This window comes from Peromyscus maniculatus, chromosome 13 (genome assembly GCF_049852395.1).
Source record: "Peromyscus maniculatus bairdii isolate BWxNUB_F1_BW_parent chromosome 13, HU_Pman_BW_mat_3.1, whole genome shotgun sequence".
NCBI lineage: Eukaryota > Metazoa > Chordata > Mammalia > Rodentia > Cricetidae > Peromyscus > Peromyscus maniculatus.
The window spans coordinates 27,334,477-27,346,749 of record NC_134864.1 but is presented as its reverse complement, the minus strand read 5'-3'; the positions used below and the strand labels follow the sequence as shown (position 1 = coordinate 27,346,749).

General features: G+C 42.3%; 1 protein-coding gene across 50 annotated transcripts in view; it reads right to left on the bottom strand.

Moving 5' to 3' along the window:
• Epb41l3 (erythrocyte membrane protein band 4.1 like 3) overlaps positions 1–12,273 on the bottom strand; it is a 231,463-nt gene that overhangs the window by 35,031 nt on the left and 184,159 nt on the right. For all 50 annotated transcript variants that reach the window (XM_076549878.1, XM_076549877.1, XM_076549880.1 and 47 more), the window contains exons 6-9: positions 11,870–11,945; positions 9,215–9,433; positions 8,468–8,555; positions 3,652–3,804 (exon numbers count right to left, since the gene is read on the bottom strand). In XM_076549878.1, the coding sequence (XP_076405993.1) occupies positions 3,652–3,804; positions 8,468–8,555; positions 9,215–9,433; positions 11,870–11,945 (536 nt within the window). The remainder of the gene's footprint in view (positions 1–3,651; positions 3,805–8,467; positions 8,556–9,214; positions 9,434–11,869; positions 11,946–12,273) is intronic.

The window sequence follows — 12,273 nt, the reverse complement described above, 5'->3', positions numbered from 1 at the left end:
TTTTTCCTGTTTGCCGAAGCAATTGGGGGAACTGGGAAAAAAGTCAGAAGTTGCCTTCCTGGGTTTCATACTTGCTTCGGCCATTCCTGCAGCAGTAGTTGGAAAAACTGCTGTGGTCCGAAGGTCCCAGTAAGTACTGTGGCTGTTGACTAAATACTTTTAGTCCTGAATCTAACATCTCAGAGCAGGACACCTGTGCCCAGGCCAGGGGCTGTCGAGTCAGCTCATTCTCTGTACAAGATGCAGGGAGGAATTTCTCTCCTCTTGCTTAAAAATTTCCAATTTTTTACGGTCATATAATAATTGCACCTATTTCTGGAGTGTATCATGGAATTTCAAAGAACACACAAGGTGATGACCAGATCAGGGACGTTGGGCCTATGTGCCACCTCAAAGGTGTGCATGACTTAATGCTGGGAATATTCCAAATCATCCCTACTAAGTGTTTTAAAGATTCATTGTCAACTCTATTCACCAACCGAGCTGCAGAGCACTGGACACTCCTCCTCCTACCAAGGGCAGCCTTACCCGGTAGCCATCTTCTTTCCAATCCAGTTCCCCCTTCCAGCCTCTGAAAAGCCTCACTCCTCTCTCCACTTCTAGCTGCTCATTAGTGGGGACAGATCAGCTTTCTGCTGCCCTTAGCACAGGATGAGAGGCCCCCCAGTCTACCAATGTTCTCCCTGCTCTGGTTAGTACCTGCAGAGCTTACCTGCCACCGACAACTTTTAACTCAAATATGAGTATGAGGGATACAAGTTCCTTTGCACCTGTTTCTGCCAGGACCAAACCCTTACGCGCCCCTCTTCTGAACTTTACAACAAGGAACTGTCCTCTGCCACCTCTGATAGCTCACTAGCACTCACCTTAATGCACCATGGCAGGTGCTCTGTGGGAGCCCACAAAAGCTTCCTAGTGAGATCTGAGCTTGCTTTATACAGCAGGGCTGCAGCAGGGGAGGGCTTGACCATGTTGGTTACCAGGTGTTTGGAAGGGTCTGCACTTGGCTGTGCTAAGGGGAGGTCTTTTGTGCCACCCCTTGGCATTTCTATAAATGGCCCTTTAGAAGAGACAGAAGGGGCTGGTGGGTTTTGACCCAGGCCCTCCTGAGGCTACCCTGTGTTTCTAATGGTCTCTCTCCTCTATAGTTCTATCTACATATTTCTCACTTCTCCCCACTCAAGGGTACCCTGGGGGAAAAAGTAGGGGCTGCCCCCCTCCACAGTGCTCCCCATGCTTCCCGTCTCTTACATGTTCACAACACACTTTTCCTTGGTCCATATTCTGCATGCCCTCTGTGTAGCCCACAACACAGTTAGTGGATCACTTTCTGGAGAGACTCGTGTCACGTGGCACTTAGTCCCTAATGTCCGTGGCTGTCTGTCTGCTTCCCCTTACATTGCTCTTTTGCCTGCCCCTCTCTTGAACTGATGTTATTAGGGCCTCCTTTTGAACCCTTTCTGGTCTTTGGGAAATCTATGCCATGCCTAAGGCCTTTAATAGGTTGTATACAGCTGGTGACTATTTATTGTCTACTGTGCAAAAACTAATCCTTAAAGTCTGACTTTTACCCCAACAAGCCTACCAAGTGATTGAGTCATTTTGATACTTTTTAAAAGACCTTTATTTCATGATGTCTCTGACTTTATTTCCCCTTTATGATTCTTAAAGTTTAATGCTAAAAAATGTCAAACTCTTAATAATTTTAACCAAGAGAAACTGAAGAGCAGGGAGTGGATCTGTGTTAAAAACAATTTCAATCTTGATTATTTTCTGAAAATTTCCCCTAACCTTCCCCTCACATTCAAAATCAGTTTCACTCATGGGAACAGAAACTTCTCTTTGGGAAGTAAGAGGAAACGTCTCCCTTTTCTCCATCCCTACTCTGCTCCAAAACTTACCAGTTCTGCCCAGAACCTTCCCACAAACGTGTTCCCTCCATTCTCTTCTCACAGCCCCTGAGCCACTTGGGTCCTATCACACTGCCACACTGTGTAGCTGGATTTCATTATGAAATTTATGAATGCAAAGTATTTATCCTGTGTGTTATGTCTTTATTTAAACCTTTCACGGACCACAGCGGTCTGTTAGTTCACGTCACCAGCTCTCCCTTCTGACATCTCCCAGCACTGCTCACACCACATCTACAGGAGACCATCTCGTGTGTAACACACTGCTCACACCACATCTACAGGAGACCATCTCGTGTGTAACACACTGCTCACACCACATCTACAGGACACCATCTCGTGGGTAACACACTGCTCACACCACATCTACAGGACACCATCTCGTGTGTAACACGCTGTTCACACCACATCTATAGGACACCATCTTGTGTGTAACACGGTATTACAGCTTCAGGTGCTCACTGTTTCTCTGCTTAATGGAAAACAAATGGAAATTGCCTGAAGAGAAAGAGCAGGTAATATTTATCTACTTCTAATGCTCAACCTACTGTCTGAGAAGAAACACATTCACTGAAGTTTTCATTGCATTTAAATGAATGTACGTGTTGTGTTTACTGTGTAATCTTTAAGAACAATATTTTAAAATACTACAATTTCAGGTATAATCATGTGAAATACTTATTATGTCATTATAGATAATTATGGTTTTATATTTACATTAAATGCAATTATTGCCCTATATTTTTATTTTTTAAACTTTTTAAAAATTTATTTCCTATGAATGAGTGTTTTGTCTGCATGTGTGTATGTGCACCATTTTCATGACTGGCACCTGGGGAGACTTCTGGAAGATGGTATCATATTCTCTGGAACTGGAGTTACAGATGTTTGTGAGCCACCATATGGGTGCTGGTAATCGAATCTGGGTCCTCTACACAAGCAACAAGTGCGCTTGACCACACAACCATTTCTCCAGCCTTATATTTTAATTTTTCTAAATGATTTTCCGCCCAGAAACTCCAGTGGAGAGGTAAAATCTTAAGAGAGACAACTCTTGTATTATGCCAGGAACTTTAGAAACATAAATGAACAGGGATCTTTGGGTTCTGACAGCCTTTAATATACTAACCACACCCATTAGAAATTTTAGGTATTTATTAATTTTCTCCTAAGTGAGTGTCAGGGGGCAGGCATTTATAGCTTACTATGTACAAATCAACAAGGAGGATGTAAGTCCACTGTGTAGACTGTTGCTTAAAGAGTATTAACAATTCTTATCATTAGTTTCTCTAATTTAAAGGAAAACTACATTCAGAACTCTGCTCCAATGTTTCTTGTACCTTAAAGCATGTTATCTTGAAGGTACTGACTTGAGGGAGCAGCCAGATTTATAGGAGAACAAAATGAGGAGTGGGGTTGTGAAAGGACACAGGAAAACAGGTCCTCACCACAACTTGGAGTATTAAAAAAGGAGGCAGAAATCTTGATGTTACATTAAAATATGATTTTAAAAGTTCTTTCAGTTAATGTATGCAGTTGGTTAAAAAAATCTGAATAACCTAAGAAGAAGGTAACATTTTGTTACTAATTACTGGAGGAACCTACAACAAATTCTCAGAGGCATTTAGACATAATTTGCCACATCCCATGATTCTTGGAACTCACAAACACATCATTTATATTTCTGCTTGCACTAGGGACCTTTCTTCTCAAAGCCTATGAAAATAAGGGGTGTACTTACCTCTCCTGGCCGGATTTTAATGTAAAAGTTGTTCCGTTTATACGAAATTTTTAGGACCTTGGGCCAAGCAAATCTGTTTATTCGAAGCCGGTCACGGTATATCAACAGACCACTTGCACAGACTCCTAACATAATTTCTACTCCTTCTGAATCCTGGAAGAAACAATGGAGCAGTATTTCACTTATTTCCATTTTCTGCAGGTACAAGATTTAGGACTCCGTGACAGAAGTTATAATTGACTAATTTAAATATGAAAAATACTGCTGTGATTTTTTTTTAAACACCACTACTACATAATAGCATTTTAATGATGGTATTTTTCACTATGGAGGGCTGCTGAAGTTAAATCAGTTCTCCCGAGTATATGAGACTTATAACACTAATACTGCACACAGAGTTTAACACACACACACACACACACACACACACACACACACACACGGGTGTGCACACACATGTACAGTCTTCACCATGAAATTCTGAGGCATGGAGTCACCCAGCACCCAGGTTTAAGAGGTGTCATTGTGATGTCCGTCTGTCCCCTTTGAATGTTTTATTCACCGAAATCTGTACGATGGACATCTGTGGTGGCTTTGAAGGAAAAGAGACTGGACGGCATCAGAATGTATGTGAGGTGCACAGGAACATCACAAGCAGGTCCCGCCCAGGAAGTGACGAGTAGGACTCTGTCTGGTAGGTGGCTTGGGCCTGCCAGCTTGGAGTCACTGTGTAGCACCAGAGAAGTGGAGAGGGGACAATAAAATAACCACACAGGGGAACCTCATTCTCTTGTGTGGAGGGAGCTCTCTATGACCTCACCACGAGCAAATGAGCTGGATGTTTCCAGAGTAAAAAACCTTTGACTTGAAAACATTAAATTTTGAAAAAGACAAACAATAGTTTAAAGTAAAATATTTTTACTTCCAAACATACTCTATTCGATACGAAGTTATTGCATGAGGTGAAATGATTTGAAGTCGGGATTTTATATTATAATAAAATGAGGGAAAAACCCCTACTGGTGGGGACTTTAGTTTGAAGGGACAACTTAAGAACTTATAATCTGATGCCCCCAAAGTCACTGGTATTGATCTTTGAGAACCAGCCAGTGTGTTCCTATGGCCACTCGGCGGGGACTGCCTTGGAGCATACATAGATAGGCCAGCAGGAGGCTGCTTCAACAGCTGCTCGTTGAGTCACTTTCTTTGGATATAAACAATTTTACAGCTTTGTCCAAAGAAGAAAAGGATATTAAAACCATTTTCACTATTACCTGCTGTGGGATGTTCTGTATGCTCTAAATGTGTTGCTCTGATTGGTTGATAAATAAAGTGCTGATTGGCCAGTAGCCAGGTAGGAAGAAGAGGCAGGACAAAGAGGGAGGAGAATTCTGGGAGGTGAAAGGTGGAGGCAGGGAGATGCTGCCAGCTGCCGTGATGAGAAGCAACATGTTAAGACACCGGTAAGCCACGAGCCACGTGGCAACTTATAGATTGATAGAAATGGGTTAATTTAAGATATAAGAACAGCTAGCAAGAAGCCTGAGCCATTAGGCCATACAGTTTGTAAATAATATAAGTCTCTGTGTGTTTACTTGGGCCTGAGGGCTGCAGCAGCTGGGCAGAAACAGGATAACTTTAGCAACAATTATCTATATTCTCAATACCTATTATGTCATTGAATATAAAGAAAAAAGTGCCCTTCACAGAGAAGGGAAGGCCCATCCCTCCTCTTCCTGCGCATTGACTACATGTGGCTCCCTAACCCACCCTCATCACCTCCACATCTGTTAGCCAGGCGGTGTTGAGACTAAGTCTCCCTTCAGCTCCCTTTCCCTGGAGACCTAGCTGGCTAGAACTGCACCGAGTTTCGCCTCTGTAAATGGCCCAGCACAGGGTCTGTCCAGCAAGTAATCAAAGTCAGTATGTGTGTTGAAAGCAAAGGTCAGTGAAAAATGAAAAAGTATGTAGCTCACTAACTACAACAACAAAAGATATTCCTGTATCAAAATTTCTGCCACAGCCACAGATCGAGATAATCTCAAGGACCCTTGATATTAAAGCTTCCATTGTCCTCCTTAGGGTATTTCTCTATGACGGCCTTCACATGCCTCCTCTTCTGGCATGGTAGACAGACCTGGGGTGCGTTCGCCTGTCCTGATGAGGGCCAAGAGTTCTGTTATTGCTTTAATTCCTTTTAATTCATGTATTTATGCTTTCTTGCAGCATCGAGGATTTAACCTGGGGCTTCGCTCTACCATCAAACTACAGGCTCCTGAGATCTTGTTATGGAGCTCTGGTGGCCTCAAACTCTCAATCTTCCTGCCTTTGATGCTGGACTGACTGCTCAGGTGACATATATCACCACACATAGCCCTTCTCTCCATTCAGGGTCACTATTAAACTATACTGTCCTTCAATGTTTTGTACATAGGACATCTGATAGGAATACACACACACACACACACACACACACACACACACACACACACACACCTTATAATCTTACATCCAATAAAGAACTTTGACAAAACCTAGTAAGATGGACATTGACAAACAACTACATACAGATTTCCTAAGGGAAAACAAATTATTCAGGATAGGTTTCCCAAACATAAGATCACCATCAAATACGGGTATTTATTCTTTATGATGAGCTCTGGAGTCCAAGATTGCAATCTAGGATATTTAAGGGGATTTTAAGCTCAAAGACACTCAGGCCATCCACACAAGAGAAGCATGTCATTGATGACCAGAAATTAGCACTAATTTAATTCAGTCAATTTCCTTCTTGAAATGATGGAGCACGTCTTCATGGGAAGATGAAGTCTATAACCGAGTCATTTGTTATACTTAATATCCAGATAAAATCCTATAACAGGCTGCATTCTACTTCCGTAATTCATTATTTTTAATTGGCGTAATTTCAAATCATATTATTAAATAAAAAGCAGCCATCTATTTAAGTTCAGTAGTCACCGTGCGAGAGTTAAGCAGCTTGGTTTTTCCGGGTAGCAACGATACATCCTGAGTCGCACTTCCCCAAAGGATGCACTAATCTTTATTTCTGGGTAGCAAATGAATCACAGTGGGTGACATTACACAAAAGTCAGGCCACATTCACTCAGATTATCTTTTCATGTTCATTTCTTCACCTTTTAGCCAAATAGAGAAAACCTGAAGAGGATTTACAATACAATCTCACTGTAAGTCCTTAGTTTTATTTTGAAACCATTACACAAAGGTTTATCTGGCATAACATTGAAAAAGATGAGTGAAACAGGAACCTACTGCTGTGACCACACACAAATGTCAAGGAGGTTGGCTTTTAATATATTGGCATACCCCTGGCGGGAGTCCCGCCCATACTCATAGACATCTTACTAGTACATGTGACTTAGAAGGGCTTGTCCTCTGTAATGCTCAGGGTGATCCAAAGACACCACCAATCAAACCACATAGACATCACCCATCCAATCCAGATGTCTGCCAGTTTCCTGTTCAATCTCACTATAGATTTGCCTTGCTCCCCCAAAGTCAACTCAAATGCTCCCCCACTTATCAACAGGCCTTAAACAGAGAGCCCAGACTTCCTTCTTTTTGTTTATCAGGGTGTTGAGATGTTTCCTTGAACTTGGCCAGCTGGAATCCCATTATCTCTAGGCCTCAGAATGGGCTTTGAAAGAGACTTTCTTCCTTGGAAGCCTGCAATCACACATTCTTTGGAATTCCAGACTATGAAATTGGGGATATCTATCAGAGGTCGAATCCTTGTTCCTATACGGGACTGATATTATCTTGTCAGCATCAGCCACAAGAAATGACTCATGATCTTTAAGGACTGACCTTTTGAACAAGGCTCAAATACAAGATTCCATCGCTAGAGTCCCAACAGATTTCCCATATTTTGTTGATAAATGTTTCAAGTGCTTCCCTGTATTTTAACAGTATGTTTGCTCACAGCTGTCTAAATAGTAGACATGTAGTCATGGACTCATCGTCTCAATGCTGAGAAGGAAATTCTAGAAATAGCATGACATGGAGTCAAAACTACTCTATCTCCTATCACCATCAAAACCCTCCTGTTTAATCTCAACTTCTTCCTTCCTAAGATGCATCTCAAACACTGCGTCCATTACGAGTCAGTAAGGCAATCCTTGCCCTGAATGGTTGCTCTTAGCTGCTGTATTTTTAATGAAATCTTATTTCAAAGCACTGGTTATATATGTCAGAGATTAAACCTTAGATAAAGGATTCTTTACATTTAACACAAACTCACTGATGCTCAGTGGGGCTTTAAAGTGAGCTAAAACAGTACGTGACATATAGCAGATGTAACACTTGGTGTCGGACAATTGGCCAAGTTCAGATAGACAAACAGAAAAAGACAAGAGCAGGACTGTCCAGAGGAAGAGAGGAGGTTATGTTCAGGGAAAGGGCAGAAGCAGGGTACTAGGGGCACAAGGGGCTTGTGTCAGTACCGAGTGGGAGATACATTTGTGTCAAGGAAGGCAGGGTGAGCTAGGGCTCCTAGGTCAGGGTTGAGTTTACTGTGGAATCAACAGGCAACAGAAAGCAGGAATGCAAGTCTGAGCCATGAAGGGTACCTACCTCCCTGCAAAGACGAGTACTATTTGTTTTTAATATGGAACAGGGTTTCAAAGGCACACTGGTTTGAAGCATAGAAGTACTCATTTACATGAAATGAAGTACAAATTCCAGCTTGTGGCAATAACAAAGCAAAGTAGTCAAGGGTTTGAAGATGCACACCTTGGCATGATGTACATCAAGTAGACGAGGGTGTGAAAACGCATACCTTGGCATGATGTAAATCTACCCCGTACATGGAGAGTTTTTTGGCATTTTCCAAGAAATGCATCTCTGCTTCCGCTGGCGTCATTCCTCTGATTAGAGAAAAGCAAGTGTTAAACTTTTCCAATCAATTAGAATTGAAAATGGAAAGCAGCTAGCCAGGTCTGCTCCTGCATGCCGGTCAGCTGCTTTCTTTCCCCTTATCTCGTAGGGTTTCATTCCTTCCCATTGTGTAAGAAAGTCTTCACTGGGAAACGAGCAGATACAGGTTTGAGCATCCCTAATTCAAAAATTCCAGAGCTGAAATGCCCCAAAAACCGCATCTTTTAAAGCATCGATACAATGCTCAAGGCATTCTAAAAATATTGTATAACGTCACCTGGAAGTCATGCACATCAGGGGGTTTATGAAACATAAATGAAATTTCCTATTTAGATTCTCAGCTTCATCCCAAACAGATGTTGCTACATTATATAACTATCCAATAGTCTGAAAACCTCTGACACCTGAAACACGTCTGCTCCCAAGCACGGCGGGTAAGAGTGTCTTAGTATCTCCACAGGAAAACAATCATGAGGCAGACAGCTTTGTAGGGACACCCACAAAAGGGTGTCTGAATGCTCTGAGAGGAAATTTACCTAAACCACCATTTTAACCATGTACGGCCTCTGCCCCACCCTCAGCCCCCCTGGCACCAGAGCTGGGCTGGAGACCCTGACGGAATGCATGCACACCGGCTTTCCACACCAACCTGTGGCTCTTGTGCAGCTCGACCACTTTATCCTCCAGTTCTTTTGTGTGGTTTGGTGCAAAGCGGAACTCACTGATGTAGTCATTCCCACACTCGTCCGGATCGTAGTCCCCGAGTTCTGACTGCACCGTGTAGGAGCCCAGCAGGGCAAGAGTTACGAAGGAACAGGGCAGCCTTCCGGAGACGATGTCATCTCGCAGCTGTAAGCAGAGGTAGTACCTTCCAGGGGCCGAAAGGACAAAGAGAAAGCTGGCATTAGCATGCAGTAACAGGAGATGGAAGGGGGCAGGACAGCGTGAACATGGTCTAAAAACATTACATTCATGCATGAGATTCTGAGGAATTAAAAAAAAGAGAGAGAGAGCATTTAGTATTCATAAACAATTTCTCCCAGGCCAGTAACCTCTCTAAGGACACATTTGCATACTGTTATAAGGACCTCAACTATAATCAGTCTATAGAAGAAGAAATTACAGGGCGACAAATAGTATTTAGGGAACCTAGAAGAAGGAACTGTTCACAGTAAAACAAGGCCCTATCAATCAAGCGCAGAGCGAGACATTGAAAGAGGTGTTTTCCTAGTATTTCATACCCTCACAATCAGCTGGGGTGACCTGTCACATACAAGGATGTTCTTATGTAAAACTGCCAGACCCCACACAGTCTTCAGGGAGGGCTCAATCTAAGATCTAGATGTTAGGTCTTGCCATATGACCAAGCTGACCTCAGATAACCCAAAAGCTGTCCTTTCTCTAGGCTCCGTGGCTGCGTTTCTAAGGACAAATAATTTCTACTCTTTTAACTCGTGTGTGTGTGTGTGTGTGTGTGTGTGTGTGTGTGTGTGTGTGTGTGATATCTTCCTGGAATTTAGCTGATACAAATTCTATAAAAATCTCCTACTTTAAAATATGGGACTCCTGTCATTATAGGTGAATAGTTTTAAATGGGAGATATATAAAAATATTTTTCACATAATTCTGCCATGACATCATAAAATAGTTACATTAGCAATTGCTCTATCTTCTGTTTGAGATTCATAGATTAAAAATAAAATAAAATAAAAAAGAATTAAATAAGGATTAACAGATAAACCCCTGAGGGTAAGTGCTGACACCCACAGGTTTTGATGGATGTAGTCAACTACTCTCCCTGTGAGAGAGGAGTCTGCAGGCCTCCGGGAAATAAGCCTGGCCACAGACAGATGAGAAGTCTATGTAATTCACACATTAGAGTTCTTACATACCCCACCGGTTCTACAGACACTACACAGTAGACAGGAACTGTGCATGGATTTATGAGTCCAAGCACATTTAGGGTCTATAACCACAAAATTAGTTGTAACTAATTACTTAGTCCTGAGCATAAGTGTCTTTTATATAGACAAAGTATAATTTTTCCCTGACTTATTGCAAATATTAAAAAAAAATTCTCTGGAACTAATCATTAACTCTTCTCAAAGATTTTGGTAAAAGTATTTTTCAATGCAGTAAAGTGGAGGACACTGTTTTAAGTAACTTATTTTCTTTGAAAAAAATCCTTCAAAAAAAAAAAAAAGGTACAAGGCTTACATAGAAAACTCACACACAGGACTAAGTCACTTTGGACATAACCTCACTACCAAACACAGTGAGGGATGGGGCTTCCAAAGCACAAGGCGGGAACATCTACACAGGTATGCGAATGGAGAATGGTGGTCCTGGTTGTTTGTGTCCCAGCTTCTAGCCCTGAATCCAAAAGTGGAAATGCTAGCCCCGCCCAGTGTGATGGGTTGGGAGGCGGGGTCTTTGAGAGAGAGGATCAGATCATGAGTGTAGAGCCTTCATAAATGCAATTAGTGGTTTTAAACAGGCTACAGGGCAACTCTCTGTAATAAGCTGGTAATCTGCAACTCTGAAAGAGACCCTCATCGGAATGCCCACACCAGCGTCCTTGTCTTGAACACCCAGTCTCCACAATGCCTCAAGTGAATTTCTATTTGTAAACCACAGTCTTAGGTATTTGGGGACAGGAGCAAGAACAGACTAAATTACATTGTGTAGTTTTGTCAAGGGAATCCCTTTTTGTGCTCTAAGCTCAACCACCAAACTGGAATATTTGTATGTTAGATCTTTTGCGTAGTATCCTCTTTCCAGAAAACAAATCCATCATTTCCCTTTTTTATGTACACATGAAAGAAAGTAAACTCTTAAATTTATCCATGCTTCCCTCTCTCTCCTCTCTCTCTCTCTCTCTCTCTCTCTCTCTCTCTCTCTCTCTCTCATTATTAAACAGCTATGAAGTATCAGGTTGGCTACATACAGAGCATAAGCATATAAAGATATTTGTTATTAAGTTTTAAAGCAGGATCACTCAGTGTTGCTCTATCATTTATGGCTGAATCCCATCCAGTTTGGCTGTGGTGGATGGGTGACTGTGTCTCAGCTCTGAATGTTTTCCCAGGAGGGTCAGCCTATCACTGAGGATTCAACTGTGTCGAGGTAGCATCTGGCAACTCCTGGCATCTTATGTTTGCACTCATTTAGCTGCCTCTTGCTTGCCATTGGAGAGACGATGACTGTAAGGCGACCAGATGTAGGCATGCTCTTCCCTGGGGCACTCAAGAGATGTGTGGCCCTCCCAATGCGCCTACTGTTCCCATAGCCAACTTTAAAATACCTGGTGATGTCTTCTGATAGCTGGGCAGGGTCTGGTGGGTAAAACTTCACATTAAATGAAAAATGCCAAGCACCACCTGTAGGGATAGGACACATCAGAACAAATCCTTAGGAATCAACTTAGGATCGACTCCAGTCATTAACACCAGACACCTTTGATCACTGTTAACTGGACCCTATAGATAATTTCAAGTCTTGTCCTCAATCAAGTTATTTACTAGCACTTTTTAAAAGCAAGGACATTAACCAAATTTTCTCCTTTTCTAATAATGATCAAGAATAAGCATCTGGCAAAGGGGGAGGGCAGCAAATGACGCGGGGGGGGGGGGGGGTGGCGGCGGCGGCTGTGGTGGTGGTGGTAATCCTGCATCTGATAACTGGAACTGGCTAGATTTACTGCTGCGA